Below are 25078 nucleotides of genomic sequence, written 5' to 3' on the forward strand. Positions count from 1 at the left end.
TGGTGGTAATGTATGTAGAACAATGTGAATATACTTAATGCCACAGAACTGTACACTTAAAAAAAGTTCTTAAAATGGTAAATTTCGTGTTATATTTTACCACAACAAAAAAGAAAAGGTTAACCAGCACATAATCCTTAGCAGTAGAAAAGCACTGTTTACATACTGTGAACATGTCTTCTACATGGAGCCACTGTACATGTTTTCTGAAAAGTCAGGGCAGGATTTTAGTGTTGAATTGTGTATGAGTATTGGGGGAAGGCTGTACTTTTTACCAACTAAATTCTGTATTATATAAAAACATATTAATTGTAAATAAGAAAACAACTCAAAATCTATTACATGTTAATTAGAGTCTACAAAGGTCTGTCTATTATAACATATGGTTCGCATTTTTAGCATGTTTCCATTAATTCTCAAACATATGCATTTTTTCTCCACAAAATTAAAAAATATTTTACAGTTGAAAAATCTTTTATAACTGGATTATTCAATATTTTAGATACTCAAAACATTCAATTTTTACACATACCAGAGCTGAAAGATGAACAAGATATCTGAACTCCAGGTCTAGATCTCTCAGTAAATTTCACTGGGCGATCTCTAAGAGAAAAGTAGAATGCTTTTATTTTTCATCATGTTCATTTAATGTGCAAGAATTTTAGCACACTGCTAGATATTGACAGATTTATCATCAATATTATAGAAACCACAAAACTGAAGTAGTAAGTACTATTCCCATTATTGAAGTTAAAAATACATTTAAACTTACAAATATACTTTATGCTATCAGTATAATTATGTTAGCTTTACAAAGAAATTACCATGTTACTTACTACCATCATGAAGAAAGGTTCAAAGTGTTCTTACCAGAGTAAGAAATGAAACAAATACTCCTTATCAAAATTTTGTGTATAAATTAAATAGTCTCTTCAACATTGGTTTCATAAAAAATTTATTCTAAAATCTCTAACATCTAATTGAAGTAGGTATGGATATGTACATACACACTCATACATATATAAATTTATATACTTACATACATGGACTATCAAGAATCTCTCAAAGTGATAAAGAAAAATTTCTAACCCAATTTTAAACTTACTTAAACTTCATTGTTTTTACATGCCATTGCCAGAAACAGATAGTTCCATCAGCACCAGTAGAAGTGAGGTATCTGGTTGTGCCTTTAGTTGATGGACAAAACTGGAAAAAAAAATTAATTAAAATAGAAACCTTTCATGTTCAAGCTTAATTTCAGTTTCAAGAAATTAGTTATTTAAATTTCCTAGATTAATGAATACCTTATAAAATTTGAAAATATCAAAAAACTAGAAAAGTCATTCATTGAATTTAGGATAAAATATTTTAGCCCTAAAGATAATTGTTTTAAAATTATTCAACATCACACTTTAATATTATTATTTTACTACTTTTAATGGAGAAAAACAAAGTCATTACTAGTTAAACCATTACAAATCTGCTGAATACACGCTTATATAGCAACCATATAAATTTTTTATAGTTCACATGAAAAAGGCACGCATCAGAAGTAAGTCTAAAACAGTGATAAGGAAGTTAATGTCTAAGTATTGGGTTTTAACATTTAACTTTAATTTCAATGAAGTATGATAGAAATTTCGCCATTCTTAAATTTAAATCATCTTCATGTGTTTTAATGGATAACATAAAATAGGTCAAATGTCTGTATGTATCATTGTGGAAAAAAGAGATTAAAAAATATACTTGAGTTGCCAATTTAAAGTATGACTACTATCTGATGATCTTTATTATGTAGGATTCTCAGGCTCTAACTCTCAGTATTTTACAGGTCCTCAGAAGAGAATCAGAGAAGGGAAAAGCCACTAGGCTCCTGATACCTGGGACACAGGAAAAGGTTGAAAATCAAACCAGGGTCTCTAGCATGCTCATGAGCTTTAAAAATCCCAAATAGGGAATTCCCTGGCAGTCCAATGGTTAGGAATCGGAGCTTTCACTGCCATGGCCCAGGTTCAATTCTTGGTCGAGGAACTAAGATCCTGCAAGCCGCTCAGCATGGCCAAATAAATAAATAAAAATTAAATTAAAAATTTTAAAAATAGGGTTTCCCTGGTGGCACAGTGGTTGAGAGTCCGCCTGCTGATGCAGGGGACACGTGTTCGTGCCCCGGTCCAGGAAGATCCCACATGTCACGGAGCGGCTGGGCCCGTGAGCCATGGCCGCTGAGCCTGTGTGTCCAGAGCCTGTGCTCTGCAATGGGAGAGGCCACAACAGTGAGAGGCCCACGTACCGCAAAAAAAAAAAAAATTCATTTGTAGAACAAAAAAACAACAACAAAGAGGTCCATGGATGTCTAGGGCACTTACACACATAAATCAAATGAGACAGAAACTAGCAAATGAAACTATGAAGGAGCCAAACAGTTCCATAAACATTTCCAGTATAAACAAATATTCATATTTTTTATGTTGTATGAGACTATCTCCAAATTCCAGAAACAGTCTGTCAGATAGGATGGTGGGAACACAAGTAACTAGTAATATTCCAAAACAAAATCCAAAAAATAATTTCAACTAATCAAAAATTTGACATAAAAATGTTCAAATCCAATATATGTTGAATCTAATTCTTGCTAGGGCCTCATAAACAGGTTATATATTATTTAAATAACACACAAAAAACTGATTGGCATATTTATTAGTGATTAAAGAACAAAGAAAAGTGAATGGGAGTAATTATCCACAAAAGTAACCTGCTTGACCAAAATAAAAGACAGTGTCAGAAGGATTCCTCTGTTTTGCTGTCAACACAAAGAAGAGAACAAAGTTCTTTGGGGAGTATCCAGGACTTTCACTACCAACATCTGGTAAAAACACTATATGGACAAATATTTAAAAACTCAATGTACTGTATGTCAAACATCTAGTTGAAATAAGAAATGACTGAAACTAAGAATAAAAATTTCCCTAATATTAAACTACGCATACACACACACACACACACACACACACACACACACACACAAAATCTGACCTGATAAACATTTTGCATTAAATATTAACACAAAGTATGCCAATATTCAAATTAGAAGCTACTTATATCCTGCCTAAAAGGTACTGGTGTTGTTCCTTAAGGCAATTCCGTCTTTTCCCTTCTTCACAAATACAAATGAGATAAAGAAGATGTCTTACACTACATTTGAAAAAACTTTTCAATGACCTTTTTACTTATTTCTAAAGGGAACAGATTTATATGAAAAGGGAACTTTAAAAAATATCTGCCTGCAAGGTAAGGACAAAGCCCTTAAGAAATCAATATTTTTCTGTTGCCATTCTTTGTATAATCCACACGATGTAACAAAAAACAAGAGAATTCTCATTCTTATTACATCTACTAGAGGTATCTTTTTATTTTTCTTACCTGTATGGAAGTAATAGAAGCTGAATGTCCCTGAAGGACTGCAACTGGTGCACAAGTTCGAAGACACCACACTCTTACAACTTTATCACAGCTGCCTGCGGCAATGAGAGTGTTTTCATAGTTAACAGCCATGTCAGAAATTTCAGCAGAGTGCCCTCGAAGTGTAGCAAGAAGGCGCCCATCATCTGTTGCCCAAATTTTCACCAAACAGTCATCTGAACCCTACAGCAACACAAAAGGACAGAAGATTTACAATAAAGCAGAAATTCGCCCCCTCCCCCCACAGAAAAAGCAAAAACAAAGGAGAATTTTATTAAGTTACTTCTAAGCCTTTACTTTTTAGTCTCTTTTCTTCATGTAACATGGAGCGAGTAGAAAATATAAAATATGTCCAAATGACAGCACTGACAAAGCACTGTCCAAACTGATAATCGCATATGTGAATAACTCCTCAAAACTACTACCAATCCTGACAACTCAAAATATTTTTTACTTTTTGTGGTACGCGGGCCTCTCACTGTTGTGGCCTCTCCCGTTGTGGAGCACAGGCTCCGGATGCGCAGGCTCAGCGGCCATGGCCCACCGGCCCAGCCGCTCTGCGGCATGTGGGATCTTCCCGGACCGGGGCACGAACCGGTGTCCCCCACATTGGCAGGCGGACTCTCAACCACTGCGCCACCAGGGAAGCCCATTTTTTACTTTTAAGTGATTTGGCATTAACTATCTCTGTCATTATTTCTTTCCTTACACCTGACAGCCTTTTTTCTTAATTGCTTGAATATTTTTTTCTCTATAAATACTTAAAACTTTAACCTAAAATCTACATGCAAACATGAGACTTTGTTAATAATCTCTGGGGAATATTATGTGGAACTTCCTACTGAGAATTTCAAAAGAGCTTTAAATAGTAAAAAGCAATTCTACTGTGGTAGATAAGCTATTTAATAATTATCTGTTTATAAAAAGATGAAAATCATCATCATCATCAACACCCATATACTTAGGTGATGCATTTTGGAGTCATGAAAACATCAATGGAAGAGTCTGTAATGAACTCCAAGAAGTCGAACTTCTCAAAATACAAACCACTTCCTTTGTTGTAGCCTAGGAATTTAAAAAGAAAATTATGCCAGTACCTACACTTCTACATTAACTTAGTACTGAAACAATGAGACTAAGCCTTTACTTGGAAATATTAGTGTGCTACAATTTTGTACTCTAAAGCACACAATATGATCTGGTTATTAACAATCCAATTTTAAAAATAATTACTATTGAATTCAAAGAGAGATATATACAATAACTGTAATCTTCATTACTAAACATGTAGTTCAACTATTCAACTATAAGGATGATGTAATCATTAATTAAGCAGAACTGGCACCAATAGAAAATGCATTTTAATAAATGTTTGCTAAAAGGGAATGAAACCAATTGAGTAGATAAACTTGTTTCACATAAATTAACCACCTCTAGAATATAAGGCCTCCTGAAGATTTATTTTTTAAAAATTAGATTTCCCAAATATAGGTCATTATAGTTCATCCATTTACTTATATAGAAAGAGAAAAGATTTTCAATTTCCACTCATCTTTTCTTGCATGCATGTGTCTAAAAAGGAAGAACTGCTTACAAAGCATAATTCAATGCCATGAAGCCTAGCTTCCATTGTTGTAAATCTCTAATATGCTATAGTATCATTAATTTTAAACTCACTGTAAAAATTCTTCTCCCACTTCGGTCAAATGCTACACAGTAGACAGATGACAAGTGCCCCAGAATTCTCTTATGCATCTTAATGTGCTGGTAAGCAGATGAAGGGAAAATATGGCTGAAGCGACTACATCCGGTTAATTGCCTGGCAGAGGTGATATTCACTGAAAAACAGAAAATAGGGGATTCACTTCTTAAAACCTAAAAGTGAAAACTACATTTAACATGAAGTTAAATCATCAGTATTATGATGAAACAAAACAGGGTACACACACCATGGCAATTCTACGCTGTGAGAAGTCTAAATTCCATCACACATTTCATGATTTTATGAACTCAAGTTCACTACCACAAAGCACTAAGAGTACTCTTCTTTCAAATCCCAGAAGTCTGATTTTCTGTTTACCTTACTATGGTTTCCCAAGTACAATCCCATTTTGCCTTTCTTGGTATACTTCAGTCAAAGACACTGTAACTTTAAATATATATAGGTAAATCTTACCATAACATGAAAGAATTTTAGAATAAAAACGGTATTTGGTTAAGTATAATACATCTTAAAATGTATATAGGAAATTTTATGAACTCCTGTCCTACCTTCTCACACCCATCCACCCTGTAAACAGCTGCGCCTAAAAATTCAAGAGTAATACAAGAGATTTATACAGTAAAAAGAGGAAGGAAACTATAACACCACATAGATTTTCAGTAACAAACAATCCTTTCTAGACTTGTCTATAGGTTCTCCCCCTTTTTGGTTTCAGAAACTATAGACTCTCCCTCTAATCAATGAACTTTTGAGAATTCATCTCTTATAAGGTCATCTTAGATCCTGTCTCCTTTTTTGTTTGTTTTGTGTTCTAATTTTCTTAAAAAGCAGCCAGAATAAAGCATAAATCTGCAAAATTCTCCTCCAAATACCACCTGGATTCTACTCATTTCCCTAAAACGAAGATCTTGTTCCCTATAAGGATATACAAGCACCTACTTGCTCTGTGACATTCCACCAGTCTTCCCTTATACACTGAAAGTATTCAGCATCCAACATATTATATTTTAATCAAAACATAGAAGCCTTAAAAGTTAGAGTGACCTTGAGGCAAGGCAAAATTTTACCATACTTCATAATAATATAGTATAAATAATAATAGCTTTATGTTGAAACAAGGCAAAATTAAGGCAAGAATTGAGTTGTAGCTAGATTAGTACGATTAGAAGCATGCCACAATCAAAAATAAGAAACCTTTCAACATCTCAATCTTAAGAGCAATGAAGTCTTTTTCAGGCAACGGTCAATCCACTGGCCATCTCAAACTGATAAAATGACAAAAATTGAATGATGAATAGAAAAATCCAACTTTGAATGCAAATCATAAGAACACATTAGAAATCTTAATATTTATGTCGAGATGCTGAATAAATAATGGTGGAAAATCCATAAGTATCAGTACTAGGTAAGAGGTTTCCTTTTTGGCAGTTGCTTCCCATGTCAACCTCTAGAAATGGCCACAACTCTAAGATGGGAAGAGCAGGCACCGTAACTTTTGGACTTTAGCAATCTTCCCTCTCCAGTCAAACATTTCTTACTGCTCTGAGTTCCTTGAAACAATCAACCATTACTTCTGCTTTGCTTTTTTTACATTCATATTCTGTAAATATATAGAGGAAAAGGTGTGTTACTTTTAAGGAAGGATTTCTCAACCTTGGAACTATTGGCCTTTGGAAATTTGGGACTGAGGATTCTTTGTTGTGGGGGTCTGTCTGTCTATTGTAGAATGTTTAGCAGCATACCTGGCCTCTACCCACCAGATGCTATTAACACCCCACCAACAACAACTTGTGACAAGCAAAAATATCCCCAGACATTGCCAAACATCTCCTGGGGAAAAACTGCCCCTGGTTGAAAACCAGTTTGAAGTTTAAAAACAAAAAACACCATCAATATGAAGAAAAATATCAGAAAAGCAGAGATAGAGAAAGAATCAGAATTATAGAATATATGATGGACTATTCTGTAAAAATTAATAATTAAAATATGAAAACTCCATCAATGTGGGACAATTTAGGAGCTACAAAGCAAAAAATATAAAATATGAACTTATAAGTAGATTATGATTTAAATTATACAAAAAACACATACATATATGTATAAAGACTAGAAAGAAAAATGAAACCAACTGCTTTGTGATAAAAGTATAGATTTTTTTAAGTTTCACTTAACACTCTTCTAATAATACATTTTTATCTTAAACACAAGTTTTCTATTAGGTTCTCTAGTCCACTAACAGCTATTCAAAAACTTCCTATATATGGTATATCGCATATTCGACAGCAGGATCATCAAATATTCCTTCTTTCCTATCTCAGCGATTTTTGTTTATTCATATAGCACCTGAGATGATAATATTTATACATTTTTCTCAGTCATTTGGTAATGTCAACAGGTCTTAGGCTCTATATACAATAAGGAGTTCTGTCAACACTCTTTTGCATGTATTCTCCATTTAGCCACTCTTTTTCAGTACTGATGCTTTTTGCTTTTCTTACATCTCTAAAGAATCCTTTATCAAGAACATTTTCTGAAATTTGTAATGGCTGATAACTGACTTTAAAAATACAATTAAAAAGAGTTCACTTTTGACCAATCCTTGAGTATTTTACTAGAAAGTAGATCTCATTCTTCTAGAATAAATATTATATAGCTCCTTCGGGGGAGAGGGATGCTTAGAGTCCTTATTCCTTTCCTCAAAAGTAGTAATAAAATAAAGGGACACACACACACAATTATGACTGTGTTGTATTTAAATGTCTCTATCAAGATTACTATGAAAAGCTATATGCCAATAAAGTGGACAATGTAGAAGAAATTGACAAATTCCTAGAAATGTACAATCTCCTCAAACTAAACCAGGAAGAAATAGAAAATATGAATAGACCATTGGTAACCAATCTAGTGGTTACCAATGGGGAAAGGAAAGGGGGAAGGGGCAAGTTAGGGATAGGGGATTAAGAGGTACAAACTAAAATGTATAAAATAAATAAGCTATGAGGATATATTGTACAGCAAAGGGAAACATAGCCAATATTTTATAATAACTATAAATGGAGTATAATCTATAAAAAATTTTTGAATCAGTTATACACCTGAAACTAATATTGTAAATCAACTATACGTCAATTAAAAAATAAATAAATAAAAATAAAACAGTCAAAAATAAAATAAGGGACTTCCCTGGTGGTGCAGTGGTTAAGAATCCACCTGCCAATGCAGGGAACATGGGTTTGATCCCTGGTCGGGGAAGATCCCACATGCCACGGAGCAACTAAGCCTATGCACCACAACTACTGAGCCTGTGCTCTAGAGCCTGCGAGCCACAACTACTGAGCCCGTTCCCCACAACGAAGAGTAGCCCCTGCTCGCCACAACTAGAGAAAGCCTGCATGCAGCAACAAAGACCCAACACAGCAAATAAATAAATAAATAAAATAAAATATATACCCTTTTTTAAAAAAAATAAAAATATCTATCAAATGTACTATTTGAATGCATTGTTTCTTCTTCTATTATAAGCAGAATGCAAGATTAGAGATGAGCAATTTAAACTTTCACCCTAACAAAGTAGAAAGAAGTATTAATGAGAAACAACTACAAATAAATTTTTAAAAAAATCCCACAATCCTATGCCAATATATCCACTATTCATTATTGCAATCTCAATATTAAGCTTTCTAAAATCTACTGTATTTCAAAGGTATGTAATAAGTTTTAGTATATATAATTAATTACCTTGATTACTTATTTAAGTATTTCAAAAACACTATAAAGAGTAAACGTTATCTCAGCTTCAATTTACTAAGGAATGTAGCTCTCAAAGTTACAAAAGTGAAATGACAATACAACCCTCAAAACACTGGTTAGAACGGGGCAATCAATCAACATAATTTTAGTCAGAACAAAATGCCTGCTTCTCCATCCACTGTTGTTAAGGACCTGGCAACCTTGAAAAATAGTACACCTTAATTATGACACCTTTCTATCTGGGGAGCTGATACGGTAATAGTCAGTTTCGAACAATCAGCTACAGAGCATTTTCTCTTGAGTACTGATGTGAACATGCCAACCTTGTCTTGAAATACATTAAGAACTTTTGAGAAAAACATCTTTGATGTCACAATAATTTCTTTGTATTTAGCAATGCTGACAAATTCAATTAGTAGATAAACTAGTCAAATATACATACATATAAAATGTATTTAAATACGAAATATTACATTCAGAATCCACTATGTCTCCTAAGTGTTTCTCTTTAAATCTTTGTAGGATAAGTTTCCAAACTGTTCTCTAAAACATGATATATGAACTAACCCAACAAGAAACCAAAATGCTTAAAGATTCAAGTAATAACAAGATAAGACTTATTCAGTGTATTTTATAAACTTTTTAAGTCACAGAGATTAATAAACAGCTACAAATGGAATAATTGCTTTCTCTCTTTAAAAGGTATTTGTTGACAACCTACTATGAGCTAAAGCACTGTGACAGATACTAGAATACAACTTATAAACGAGTCAAATAAGATTCCCATCCTTGTGGAATTTACATTATTCCACTGGGCAAAAGCTTTCATCATTTACTCAATTGCAGGAATGAATAAGATACTTTAATGAAGTGATCTGCAGAAATATATATCTCTCAAAATGTGTTTTTCTAATAAGTTCTGCAAGTGATGCTGATGCTGTGCCAAATTTGGGAACTACCAATTCTAGTCCAACTTCCCTCCCCACAAAATTATCCTTTCTATAATGTATCTGGTAGATAGCCATTCAGCCTCTGCCTATACACTTCTAGTAAAGAGAAGATTATTTCTCAAAAATGAATGATTTATATGTTGAGCTGCTCTAATTTTGCAGAGACTCTACCTTTCACTGAGCTCAATTTCTTTCCCTCCAAGTTCCAGAGAATCACAGGTTTAGCCCTTGAGAGCTACACTTAAAAAAAAGTCAAATCCCTTTGTTATATGGTAACCCATGAAATATTTAAAGATAGCTATCATTTGAGCCTTAAGTCTTCTCTCAACATGTGAGGTCTCCTCTATATTACTCACAGCCATAATTTACAAACACCTTTCTTTCCTATCATTCCCTATAGAAAAAAGCATTCTTTCACCATAAACACTACTGTGGTTGCTTTTTTCTGGTAAGGTAAGTCTCTAGTTCATCAATGTCTGAGCCTCTTAAAACAATACAAGGACTTCCCTGATGGTCCAGTGGTTAAGATTCCACACATACAATGCAGGGGGTGCGGGTTCAATCCCTGGTCAGGGAACTAAGATCCCACATGCCGCGTGGTACGGCCAAAAAAAAAAAAAACAACTGAGCAAAATATCCCCAGTGGTCTGATCAGCACAGAGTACAGGGGATTATTTCCAGCTATGCCTCTATAAATGCAATTTAAGATTGCAAAGACTACATTAGTTTTCTAAAACAGCTGCCTTATGCTATCTAATAGTCTGATTAAAGTTAGTTTAACATTCTTTTCTAGTAAATGTATTTAAGGTTCTAGTGATCACCTCCTTCTTTTCTAAAAGTACACAAACCACTTATTAAATAAGCCTGTCTAAAATTTTCCTGGGGTTAAAGCTAAGTTCACCAATCAATAATTTAAAGATCTGTTCTTTGTTCCCTTATTGTACACTTGTCCATTGGTCATTTCCATTTCTCTTGTCTCCTCTGATTTCACAAAGAATACCTGCCAGTGAAAACTGGTTTAGTATACTGTGACTTAATTCATTTGGGACTCTTAAAGCAGCTAGGCACTCATGCATCTTGGGTTTTCTTTTCTTTTAACCATGCTAGCTCTATCCTTTATACAGTTTAGAGATCTTCCTCTTTGATAGAGAAGACTAAAGCAAAATATAATTATCCCCAGCACTTACATTTTAGTTATAAATTTATTCCATCTATTCCTTTTTAATAAATCTATAGGTTCCTTCCCCATATGCTAATTGGAACATTAAAGGTGTTTTGGGGGTATTCTTATATGGATTGAACCATATGAAATTGTTGATATTCAACCATTTTCTACAAATAGAAGTAGTAATTTTAAATGGCTCAACATAATAACTAAATTGGAGTGGGGAGGAATAAAAGGACATTCATTATTAGTTTGATATAGATATCCTGTTTTACCTCTCCATTAGGAAAGCATCATCCATACTGTCCAGTCTGTAATATAATCCAATATAAATTTCTCACTCAATCTCTACACACTGTTTTTCATAGCACAGTCACATTTTGGCCTATGGATTTGTAAATACATTTAACATGCACTGCTACTCCTTACCTTCCTATTAGATATGTTTGTTTAGAACCAAATACCACCACTCATCACACTTTAAGTACTAATACCATTACAAGTTTTGAATGTCTTTATGTTAAATTTTCTAGTTCACTTTGTTGCATTATATCTAATATTTGTAAATATTCTGCCTAACCTGTATGTTTTCTATCATGAATTACTGGTCACTTCCTCCTTTATGGATCTTTTCCCTATGTTATACCTGCTATACTTCATCATATTTTTTTTTCTTATGGGTAATTTTACTAGTGCGAGTAACAAACAGTAAAATTAACTTATTTTGGCTTAATTTCCTGTGCTTTCTCCACATAAATTAGAAGTGGTAATGAACAGTAAAAGGGAGAGAATACAAGGTCACAGTTATCCCACAAGAAGACTCAAATTTTATGAAGAACATATTAAAGGATTAATTAAAACTGAATAAAATGCACATATTCTCCTGAAATCTATTTTTTCTATTAATATTTTAAATGCTATTTAATTACCTTTAGAAATTAATAATACTGAATGGTCTTTGAAAAAAGGAACAGAAAAATAGCATAATTTGAAGTGTATAATATTCTAGTGTATGTTGGATATTAATGCACCATTTTATGTAATCAAATTCTATTTGTTTCAAAATTACAATATGGAACACTGTGTCCCAAATTAATAAGGTTAGAACCAGACTGACTTTTTCATCTAGTCTTCAATAATAGCTTTGCCTTCCTCACTTTTTGGCATCCTGAATTATAAGGATGTGCTTCTTTTCTTACGTTACTCGTTTTTTCACTGTCCTCTCCATTAGTTATCCATCCCACCATTTTATAGGAAAAAAGTAAAATCTACCAATAACCTATAAAATTCTAGTGTTAGAAAAAAGTATGTCTATTTTAGAACATTTGTTGAGTGTGGCACAAGATATACTATTTATTCTCTTGACTTCAAAGGTTAGTACTAGACCCTCAAATATTAAATGGTGATATAAAAAACTTAAAAAAAATAGAAGAATAACAAGGACACTTAACAACAGTAAATCCAAACTGAGGACTTATTACAGGGTTGTTGTACCAAAAAAACTGTATTAGTACATCAGCTTATTCCTACAATAGTTCAAGACCACACAGTTTGTTCTCCTAAATTCAGTCAATCACATCAACACACCTAGGTTAGTAAGCAAAAATAAATAGAAGCATCATTGTAAGTGCATAAATTCTGTGAAAAAATACCTCAAAGCACATTTCCTTCTATTATCTTCATACATGAAAGATAGAACATTATTAGACCAAAAAATGATTAGAAAGCCTAAGCTAAAACATACTGAAACAATTATATAACAGGCAGAGGACAAAAACTGTAAAGTAGTAAATAAGTTTAAAATTGGGGAAAGTTGTAATAAAGTATAAAATATTTGTTATTTTATACTAAATCTAAGGTTTTATATTTTATATACTTAATAAAGAAAATGTTGAATTAAAATGAGTATTATAGAATTTCATACTCCACATGATTTCTTGCTAAGACACAGCTATCAGTAGCAGAATCCAAATTTAAAGTGCATTAGGGGAATGATGTCAGCATCATAATAGTTGAGTTTTTCTTTTCTTCTCTCCCCTCTGATGAACAACTAATTGGACAATAATAGCTGAGAACATCCGAATGATGGGAAAGGACTTGGACATACAAGTACATGAAGCTAATAGAAAACCTTATTACCACAATGCAAAAAGATGTTCTGTAAGACACATTATAATGAAAATTTCAGAAATCAATGATAAAGAATATTAAAGCCAGCAACAGGAAAAGAGAAAGTAACCTACAAAGGAAACCCCATTAGCCTATCAGCAGATTTCTTAGCAGAAATTCTACAGGCCAGGAGAGTGTGGACTGACATATTCCAATTATTGAAAGATAAAAGTTGCCAGCCAAGAATACTTTATCCGGCAAAGTTATCCTTCAAAAGTGAAGGAGAAATAAAGGTTTTCTCAGCCAAACGAAAGCTGCGGGAGTTCAGCGCCACTAGACTTGCTTTGTAAAGAAACACTAAAAGGAGTTCTCCAACTGAAATGAAAGAACCAAAAAGCGAGATGATGACATATGAAATACTCTGGTAAAGGAGAAAAATGGACAGAATTAGAAAACTGTAATTCCATATTAGAATGGTATGTTAATCACTTAACTTTAGATACAGGTTAAAGGGAAAGACTATTAAAAATAACTATAACCACTATAATTTGATAATGAATTCACAGCATAAAAAGAGGCAAATAGTGAAATTGAAAATAGAAAAGTGGAGGAGAAGGACTTCCCTGGTGGTCCAGTGGTTAAGACTCTGTGCTTCCATTGGAGGGGCCATGGGTTCAATCTCTGGTTGGGGAACTAAGATTCCACATGCTGCATGGCACGACCAAAAAAAAAAAAAAAAAAAGAAAAAGAAAGAAAGAAAAGTGGAGGAGAAAAGGGGTGGAAATCTTTAAAGGTGAATGAAGATAAGTTGCTATCAGCATAAAATGGACTGTTTTTTTTTTTATCTATAAGATGTTTTATGTAAACCTCATGGTAACCACAAAGCAAAAATCTGGAATAGATTCATGAAACTAAAAATAGGAGAGACAGAGCATTCCACCATGGAAAACCAACAATTTACAAGGCAGGCAGAAACAATGGGAAAAAGAAACAATGGAGACATAAAACAACCACAAGGCAAACAATAAAATGGCAGTTGTAAGGCCTTACATATCAATAATCACTCTAAATGTAAATGGTTGAATTCACCAATCAAATGGCATAGAGTGGTTGGATGGGTAAAAAAACAAGACCCAGCTACATGCCATTTACAGGAAACTTGGTTCAGCTCTAAAGACATATAGGCTCAAATTAAAGGGATGGAAGAAGATGCTACTGGCAAGTGGAAACCAAAAGAAAGTGGGGATAGACATATTTATCAGGCAAAGTAAGACCTTCAAGCCAAAAATGATAACAAAGACAAAGACTGTCATTATATAATGATAAAAGGAGTCATTACATCAAGAAGGTATAACAATTGTAAATAAATGTGCAGCCAACATAGGAGCACCTAAATATATTAAGCAAATACTAACAGGTCTGAAGGGAGAAACAGACAACAAAACAACAATACTAGAGGACTTTAATAGCCCCCTGTCAGCAATGGATAGATCACCCAGACAGAAAATCAATAAGGAAAGGTTGGAATTGAACATACTTTAGATCAAATAGACTTAACAGATATATAGAACATTCCATCCAATAGCAGCAGAAGAAACGTTCTTCTCAAGTGAACATGAAACATTTTCCTAAATAGATCATATGATAGGACACAAAACAAGTCTTAGCAAATTTAAGACTGAAATCATTCCGACTATCTTTTCTGACCATAATTGTATGAAACTACAAATCAACAACAAGAGGAAACCTGGAAAGTCTACAAATATGTGGAAACTAACCAACACGCTTCTGAACAGCCAATGGTAAAAGATAAAATCAAAAAGGACACAAAAAAACTATCTGTAAACAAATGAAAATGGAAACACAACATATCAAATCCTACGAGATGCTGCAAAAGCAGTTCTAAGGAAAGTTTATAGTGATAAATTCATGTATTAGAAAGACTGGAAATAAACAACATCACTTCAAGAAACTAGAGAGAAGAACAAAGTAAGCCCCAAGTTAGCAGAAGGAAGGAAATAATAGAGATCATAGTGAAAATAAATGAAATAGAGACCAGAAAAACAATAGAAAGGTTCAACAAAACTAGGAGCTGGTTCTTCAAAAAGATAAACAAAACTGACAACTTTAGCTAGGCTAAGAAAAAACAAGTGAAGAAAATAATATTAGAAATGAGAGACATTATAACTGATACTGCAGAAATACATAGGTTCATAGGAAACTCCTATGAACTATTATATGCCAACAAATAGATAACCTAGAAGAAATGGATAAATTCCCAGAAACACATAAACTACGAACACTGATGCGGGAATAAATAGAAAATCTGAACAGATCAATAACAAGTAAAGAGACTAAATCAGTAATCAAACACCTCCCAACACAGAAAACCCCAGGACAGGTGGTTTCACAGGGAAATTCCACCAAAAATTTCAAGAATTAATGCCAGTCCTTAACAAATTCTTTCAAACTATAGAGGAGGGAACACTTCCAAACTCATTCTATGAGGCCAGGATTACTCTGATACCAAAGGCAGATAAGAGCACTACAGGAAAAGAAAACTACAGATCAATATCCCTGATGAACATAGATGTAAAAAATTCTCAACAAAATATTAGCAAGCGGAATTCAAGAACACACTCAAAGAATCATAGAAAATGACCAGGGCTTCCCTGGTGGCGCAGTGGCTAAGAATCCACCTGCCAAGAAAGGGGACACGGGTTTGAGCCCTGGTCCGGGAAGATCCCACATGCTGCGGAGCAGCTAAGCCTGTGCGCCGCAACTACTGAGCCTACACTCTAGAGCCTGCAAGCCACAGCTACTGAGCCTGCATGCCGCAACTACTGAAGCCTGAGTGCCTAGGGTCTGTGCTCCAAAACAAGAGAAGCCACCGCAATGAGAAGCCCATGCACGGCAACAAAGAGCAGCCCCCGCTCCCCACAACTAAAGAAAGGAAAGCCCACATGCAGCAACAAAGACCCAACACAGCCAAAAATAAAACAAATTAATTAAAAAAAGAAAGTGACTAAGTGGAATTTATCCCTAGGATGCAAGGATGGTTCAACATACGCAAATCAATAAATATAATATATAACATTAAAAGAATGAAGCATAGAAATCACATAATCATTTCAATAGATGAAGAAAAAACATTTGACAAAATACAACATCCTTTCATGATAAAAACTTTCAACATATTGGGTACAGAAAGAGCATACCAACATAATAAAGGCCATATGCAACAAACCCATAGCTAACATTATATTCAATGGTGAAAAATTGAAAGCTTTTCCTCTAAGACCAGGAACAAGACAAGGATGCCCACTCTCACCACTCTCATTCAGTTTAGTACTAAAAGTCCTAGATAGAGCAATTAGGTAAGACAAAAAACTACAAGACATCCAAATCGAGAAGGAAGAAGTATAATTGTTGTTATTAGCAGATGATATGATTTTATATAGAGAAAATCCCAAAGACTCAAGTAAAATATGTTATAAGGAATCAACACATTGAGTAAAGTTGCAGGATATAAAATCAACATAAAGATATGAGTTGCATTTCTATACACTAATAATAAAACATCTGAAAACAAAACTATCCATTCACAATAGCATCAAAAACAATAAAATACCTAGGAGTAAATTTAACCAAGGAAGTAAAAGATTTGTACAAAAATAAATAAATAAATAACTACAAGACTTTGTTGAAAGAAATTGAAGATATAAACAAATGGAAAGAAATCCCATGTTCATGGATGCAAAGATTGTTAAAATGTCCATGCCACCCATATCTATCTGTAGATTCAACACAATCCCTATGAAAATTCCAATGGCATAATTCAAAATAAAATTCAAAATTCAGAAAAAACAATTCCAATGGCATAATTCAAAGAAATAGAAAAAGCAATCCTAAAATTTGTATGGAAGCACAAAAAAAACCCAGAATAGCCAAAGCAATCCTGAGAAAGAACAAAGCCAGATACACCACACTTTCTGATTTCAAACTATACTACAAAGCTATAGTAATTAAAGCAGTATGGTATTGGTATAAACACAGACCCACAGACCAATGGAACATATTGAGAGTCCAGAAATAACCTTACATGTATGGTCAACTAATATTCAAAAACAGAGTCAAGGGAACCAAGAACACTCAATGGGAAAAGGATAGTCTCTTCAACAAATGGTGCTGAGAAAACTAGATAAACACAGGCAAAAAAATGAAATTGGACCCTTGTCTTACACCACTCACAAAAATTAACTCAAAATGTACCAGAGATCTGATACCATAAAACTTCTAAAAGAAAATGTAGGGAAGAAGCTCCTTGACACTGGTCATGGCAATGATTATTCACATATGACACCAGAAACATAAACAACAAAAGCAAAAATCAACAAGTGGGACATCAAACTTAAAAGCTCCTGCTCAGCAAAAGAATTAAAATGATGAAAAGACAACCTACAGAATGTGAGAAAATTTTTGCAAACCATGTATCTGATAAGGGGTTAATATCCAACATATATAAAGAACTCATAAAACTCAATAACAAAAAATCTGATTAAAAAGTGGGCAGAGGAACTAAACAGACATTTCTCCAAAGAAGACATCCAAATGCCCACCAGATAAATGAAAAGATACTCAACATCACTAATTGTCAGGGAAATGCAAAGCAAAGCCACAACGAGATATCACCTCACATCTTTTAGAATGGCTATCATCAAGAAGACAAGAGATAACACACACTGGCAAGGATGAGGAGAAAAGGGAACTGTTGGTGGGAATGTAAGTTGGTTCAGCCCCTATGGAAAACAATACGGAGGTTCCTCAATAAATTAAAAATAGAACTACCAGGGAATTCCCTGGCAGTCCAGTGGTTAGGATGCCACACTTCCACTGCAGGGGTCATGGGTTCAATCCCTGGTTGGGGAACTAAGATCCCACATGCTACACGGCACAGCCAAAAAAAAAAAGAAAAAAAAAACTACCATATTACCCAGCAATTCCACTTTTCACTATATTCCCAGAGGAAATGAAAACAAAATATTGAAGAGATTCACTCTCACTTTTATTCTGGTATTATTCACAATAGCCATGAGATGGAAACAACCTACGTACCCATAACAGACGAATGGATAAAGCAGTTGTGGTATACAATGGAATATTATTCAGCCATGATAAAGAAGGGCATCTTGCCATTTCTGACATGTATGGATCTTGAAGACTTTATGTTAAGTGCGATAAGTCAGACAGAGAAAGACAAGTACTATATAAAGACAGTAAGATGGTGGTTATCAGGGGCTGGGGAGTAGGGGAATAGGACAGATGGTTGAGGGTACAAACTTAGTAAACAGTAAATAAGTCCTTTGGATCTAATGCACAGTATAGTGAATATAGACAACAATACTGTTGTATAATTATCAAACTTGCTGACATTAGAACTTAATTATTCCAATCATTAAAATGAAATGATGATTATGTGACGTGATAGAGGTGCTAACTATCATTACAATGGCAATCATACTAAAATATGTAAATGTACCAACATGTTGTACACCCTTAAATTTACACAATGTTATATGTGTAACAAATATATTTCAATTTAAAAATGTGCATTAAAAATGCCCATTTTTGTAAAAAGCATAGGCTCAAATAAGCATTTGATTCAACCACAGGAAGAGACATTTGCCCACAGGTACAATTAGAAATTTAATATTTGTAATCATTTTCTGTCTTACGAAATTTTTCATTGAGATTTACATTTAAAACGTAACTGAGCTTTGTGCTCTTTAATTCTAGACACAGGAAATGGAGGAGACAGGAAAAACAGCTGCCTTTGGCAATCAGAAAATGCAAACCTGCTGTCTATGACAACATGGATGAACCTGGTGGACATTATGCTAAGTGAAATAAACCAGACGGAGAAGGACAAATATTACATGATTTCACTCATATGTAGAATCTTTTTTAAAAAGTTGAATTCATAGTAACAATAAGTAGAATGGTAGTTGCCAGAGGCAGGGGGGAGACAGAGGAGGAGATACTGTTTAAGGAGTACAAACATTCGGTTTTAAGATAAAAAAATTCTGGAGATCTAATATACAGCTTAGTGACTACAGTCAATAATAATCTACTGTATACTTGAAATTTGGTAAGAAAGTAAATCTTAAGTGTTCTCATAACACACACAAAAATGGTAACATGATAGGTAACTAACAGGTTTATTTTTTATTGTGGTAATCATTTCACATGGTAGACATATATCAAAACACCAAGTTGTACAACTTAAATGTATACAATATGTTTTTGTCAAAAATAAATAAATAGAAAGGAAAAATGCAAGCCAACACTAGTGAAGATTCTGAGAGGCTAATCAGCATTTCTGAGGCCCTAGAAAGTAATCTACACACAACCATGATTTACCTTTCTCTCTTTGAACTAGTGTATGTTATAGAATTGTGCTAGAGCTTGAAGGGACTTTAAAGATTAATTTTTACTCTAATAACTCATTTTACATATAAATAAACTATGATCCAGGTTGGTGAAGCAAATTTTCCAAAGTCATAACAGGTGATAATTAACAGAGAAGGAGGGTGCTTGAACTTATGTCCAATGTTCTTTTTTCTTATACCACAGCTACCTGTCAGTTAGTGCTTTATGTTTAAACATATCAGCAATGTTTACCCCCCACCAAATAAAGGATACTGATGGGTCAAAGCAGTGAACTCACCCCTTGTTTTTCTGGGTACCAAGTCACTATTCAATATAAATGAGGACATGTGTTTGACAGACAAGGAGAGCAGGGCAAAGGATATATACAATAGTAATCCTGTGGGAAAATCAAAGAGCCAGGCAAGTAGCTCAACAGGTGTTGGCAGAGTGGGTTCTACCAATTCCCCCTATTTTGGCAGAATAATGGAGTAAAAAGACAACATAGTATTGAGAAAAGAACAAGAGGCCTAGCTTCTTCCTTATCTATGAAATCTATAAAACAGGCATAATACCACCTAAGTGACATGAATTTTGTAGAACATCTAGCACAGTAAGGTTTACTTTCTGTGAAGCTTAGTTCCTATTCTTCTTCCCTTTCCTTTCCTCTCTAGAATTTCAATGTTCTCACATTCCAAAATGGGTAGGGTGGAGGGAAGAGGGAAACATTTGGTATTAGGTCGGTTACTCTAATGATAGTAATCTCTATGCTAAAGAAAATAATAAAATACATACAAAAATATTATATTATCCATACATTGCCAACCAGAGTAGACTAAAAAAATCCCTTGTTATATAATAAAACTTAATATTTATTTAATACTTTTTATGTGCCAGGCACTACGCTAAGCACTTTATATGTTTAACTTAGTTAACCCTACAAAGTGAGTACTATTAACATCCCCTTTTTAAAGACATGGAAACTGAGGCATAAAGGGGTTAAATAATTTCTCCAAGATCCCAAGCTAGTAAGTGACAGAGCCAGGATTCAAATCTAGGCAATATGACTTCAGAGGCTGATCTCTTAACCAATATTGTATAACAGTTTTTCTGAAAATGAGAGAAAAAATTTTAAAAATTATCATTTGCACCAATAGGTAAACTGTGTCCCAAACCTTCTAGCCCAAACCAACCCATATCATAATTACATGTGCCAAATCATATAATCCCAAAACTATAGTATAAAAAAGCAAGATAGAATATGTTTTAAAAGAGATTGAAAACTCCTAGAAATAATAGGTGGGCTGAGCAAGGTCACAGGAAATAAGATCAACACACATAAATCAAATGCATTTCTATACACTAATACTGAATATGCAGAAACCAAAATTAAAAACACAATATCATCAATAGGGATAGGGGGTTAAGAGGTACAAACTACTTGGTATAAAATAAATAAGCTACAAGAATATACTGTGCAGGGTTTCCCTGGTGGCGCAGTGGTTGAGAGTCTGCCTGCCGATGCAGGGGACACGGGTTCGTGCCCCGGTCCGGTAAGATCCCACATGACGTGGAGCGGCTGGGCCCGTGAGCCATGGCTGCTGAGCCTGCGCGTCCAGAGCCTGTGCTCCGCAACAGGAGAGGCCATAACAGTGAGAGGCCCGCGTACAGCAAAAAAAAAAAAAAAAAAAAAAAAAAAATATATATATATATATATATATATATATATATATATATATATATATATATTGTGCAGCACAGGGAATATAGCCTCTATTTTATAATAACCACAGATGGAGCATAATCTTTAAACGTTGTGAATCACTATGTTCTACACCTGAAACTTACATAATATTGTAAATCGACTATACCTCGATAAAAAATAAAGTGTAAAAAAACCACACACATTTACAATCACTCCAAAAATTAAATACTTGGATATATACTTAACAAAACATGTACAATATCTGTATGCTGTAATTCTAAAATGCTGATGAAAGAAATCAAAGGAGACCTCAATAAATAGAGACATACCATGTCCATGGATTGAAGTCTCGACATAGTAAACACGTCAATTCTCCCAAATTGATTTATAGGCTTAATGCAATTCCTTTCAAAAGGCTTTTACAGACATTAATAACCCTGTCCTAAAATTTATATGGAATGGCACTGGCCCTAGAATGTTGAAAACAATCTCGACAAATAATAAAGTGAGAGGGACTACTCTTTCCAACGTTAAGCCTTACTATGTAACTACAATAATCAAAACAATGCGGTCCTGGTAAAGAGATAAACACATATATCAATAGAACAGAATAGAGGACCAAGCAGATCCACCCAAATAGTAACTGATGTTTGAAAAAAGTACAAATCAAATTCAATGGAGGAAGGATATCATTTTAAACGAATGGTGCTGGAGCAACTAGACATCCATTGATAAAAAATAATGAACTCCCACCTAAACTTCAAACCTAAACTTCTCCCAGTTTACCAACCCAGCACCTTTGCTTATGCTATTCCTTTAGCCTTATGCCTAACCTCTGCCATTTCATCTTGTCAATATCCTTCTTATCCTTGGAGGCATAGCCTAAAACCATTCTTTTTCATGAAATCTTTCTCAATCACTTCAGCCAAAACTAAACCCTCCTGTTTCACTTCTTATCGTGGTCCTTGTATTAGTTATCTGTGCATATCTCTGATCTAAGATTACAAGCACTTTAAGGATAGAGATTAATGTATCATGTACTGACCTAATTCAGTCAGTACATGATAGATTAATCATGTACTGATTAATGTACTTCTAGTACCTTGGAAGCAAAAGACCCTCAAGTATTTGCTTAATTAATCTGGTCCCACCTTTCCCAAAATATCCAACCATAATTCATACTCCTCCAGGGCATAAATTTTCCACTTAAAATCATAGAAGCCTTCTTTTCTGTCCTATGCAGATATCCTCTCATCTGTAATGTTCCACCCTTCAAGTTATAATTAATCCTTCAAAGTTCATCTCAAAGGTCACTTATTCCTTAAAATCTTTCCGTGTTTCTCTTAATCAGTTTCACCTCTCCTTCCTTCCTTAATGCCCATTACTGTATTTCCCTTAAATCACTTAGTCTATGTCTGCTTTAGACAGAACATTTGTGCTTCCTCCCCCAAATTCATATATTGAAAACCTAATATCCAATGTGATGGTATTAGGATGTGGTACCTTTGGGGAAGTAAATTAGTGACCTTATATAAGAGGCCTGAGAAAGTTCCCTTGCCCCTTCCTCCATGTGAGGTATCTATGAACCAGAAAGCCAAATCTAACCTGACACCAAATCTGCTGGTACCTAATCTTCGACTTCTCAAACTCCAGAACAGTGAGAAATAAATCTTGTTCATAAGCCACCTCGTCTATACTATTTTGTTATATCAGTCCAAAAGGACTGAGACAATGCCTTGTACTATAATCATAGTCCAGCATCTGTCTAAACCTCCCCAAAGAGTAAAATTCTTGACAGCAAGGACTGCCCTGAACATTAGAAAAGGTTTTGCATATATTTGCTGTTCAAGTATTTGCTGAATTGAATAAAAATTATTTCTAGTATTCAACCTTCCAAAACCATTGAGAATATAAATTCCATAGTAAGTTTGATAGGGAATATTGATCAAATCTGCAATTTTCTTCTTATGACTTACAAGATATCATTTCTGATTCTCATTTCAAGATATCATTACTGCCTCTCTAAACCTTGCCTTCTTAGTTTCTTATATTGTTTTTCTACCCTGACTCACCCTTGATGAAATGCTAACAGTTCACTCAAATTCTATCCTGGGATTTCTTCTCTGTTTTCATGCTGTCCCTGCAATCTTACCTACCCATATACTAATTACTGCCAAATCTTTATCTCTAACTTACATCTTTCACCTGAGCTCCTGGACCACATTTTCAACTACCTAATGGACATCCTTCCCCTCTACCTAGATGTACCACAGATGGAGAGTTCCCAGATCACATTCATTATCCTTCCATCATAAGTTTTCTATATTCTCCCTCTCCTCAATTTTGTTACTAATAGTTTTACTCTTCCTCTTTTATACCCCACATCCAACCAAACTGTATTATTCATCTCACCTCCAAAATTTTGCTTGAATCAATCCAGTTATGTCCATTTCTGTTGCTACTACCCCCACACTCATCATCTCCTGTCTATACCTACAGTAAGAGCCTTCCCTCTGATTTCCCTGCCTGCCTCCTCCATTCTCTCTCCTCTCCAATTTATCCTATATTCTGCCACCTGAGCTGTCTTTTCAAAATAAAAATCCAATCATATACTTTTCCCATTCAAAAGTACCCAATGGTTCTTCAGTACCTGTAGTATAAAATCTAAATTCATTAGTGTAGAACAGAGGTTGGCAAACTTGGGTCCATAGGCCAAATTCAGCTTACCACCTATTTTTACAAATACAATTTTATTAGAAAACAACCATGCTCATTCATTTACATATTATCTAGAGCTGTTTTTACACTACCACAGAGTTGAGTAATTGCAACAGAGACCAAATGATCCAGAAGGCCAAAAAAAAATTGACTATCTGGCCCTTTATCCAAAAATTTTGCTGACTCCTGGCACGAACAGTTCCGAATAATTGGGCCCCAACCTCCCTTTCCAGTTTCATCTCCCACCACAAACTCTAGGCTCTTACAAGGGGTTCTATTATGGCAACTAGGAAATATATATTACTTACTTTGCTGAGACTTTTGTGGAAAGGGCACTGGATTTGGAGACAAAGAACAGGTCCTGAAACCTAAGTTTAGATACTAAAAAAGCACCCCACTACAGTTGCATGTGAGCTAGATAATCTTTTTGTGATGATAACTCAAATACCAGATGTTTAACCTATGAGTCATTATTATCACTATCAACATTATTATCAGCGTGATCCAATATCATAATTACAAGTTACATTTGCATAACATTTTAAAGTTTATAAAGTAATTCCAAAGACATCTCATTTGAGTTCACAGTAATCCTGTGAGATCTGAAGGCAAGCATTTTCTTCAATTTGTAAATGAGGAAATTAAAGCCCAAAGAAACTGTCTTGCCTAACATCAATACATAGCAGACCCTTGGTTCAATCCAGGTCTCTTGATTCTAGTTCAACAGTCTTCTTACTTTTAAGTGCTGCCTATTTAATGACATTGTAGAAAATATATAATGAGCCTGAAATAGGAAATAACTATAACATCAAAAATTCTACATTATATTCCTCAATCTTCCCTCTACCTGCAAAAGACAGTGAACAAAATCGGCAGGGACTCTGGTATCTACTAAATTGGGTTTTACTGGAAAGTTCACCAAGAACCGAAGTGTTGGTTTGAGATGGCCACATCAGAGTTGTTAGACCACTCTTCTACTCCACTCATTATTTACAGTGGAGAAAAATCTGTTTGTTTTAAAATTATTGTACACTGGCATGGAATTTTGAACTGGTGTTAGAAAATGTCTGTAG

General features: G+C 34.3%; 1 protein-coding gene across 2 annotated transcripts in view; it reads right to left on the bottom strand.

Moving 5' to 3' along the window:
• BRWD3 (bromodomain and WD repeat domain containing 3) overlaps positions 1 to 25078 on the bottom strand; it is a gene marked incomplete at its 3' end in the record, with an annotated part of 120625 nt that overhangs the window by 70487 nt on the left and 25060 nt on the right. For both annotated transcript variants that reach the window (XM_082865336.1, XM_082865335.1), the window contains exons 7-10: positions 5137 to 5297; positions 3421 to 3642; positions 1106 to 1206; positions 533 to 603 (exon numbers count right to left, since the gene is read on the bottom strand). In XM_082865336.1, coding sequence (XP_082721462.1) covers positions 533 to 603; positions 1106 to 1206; positions 3421 to 3642; positions 5137 to 5297 — 555 coding nt within the window. The remainder of the gene's footprint in view (positions 1 to 532; positions 604 to 1105; positions 1207 to 3420; positions 3643 to 5136; positions 5298 to 25078) is intronic.

Source organism: Leucopleurus acutus (assembly GCF_964270905.1).
Source record: "Leucopleurus acutus genome assembly, chromosome: X".
Lineage (NCBI taxonomy): Eukaryota > Metazoa > Chordata > Mammalia > Artiodactyla > Delphinidae > Leucopleurus > Leucopleurus acutus.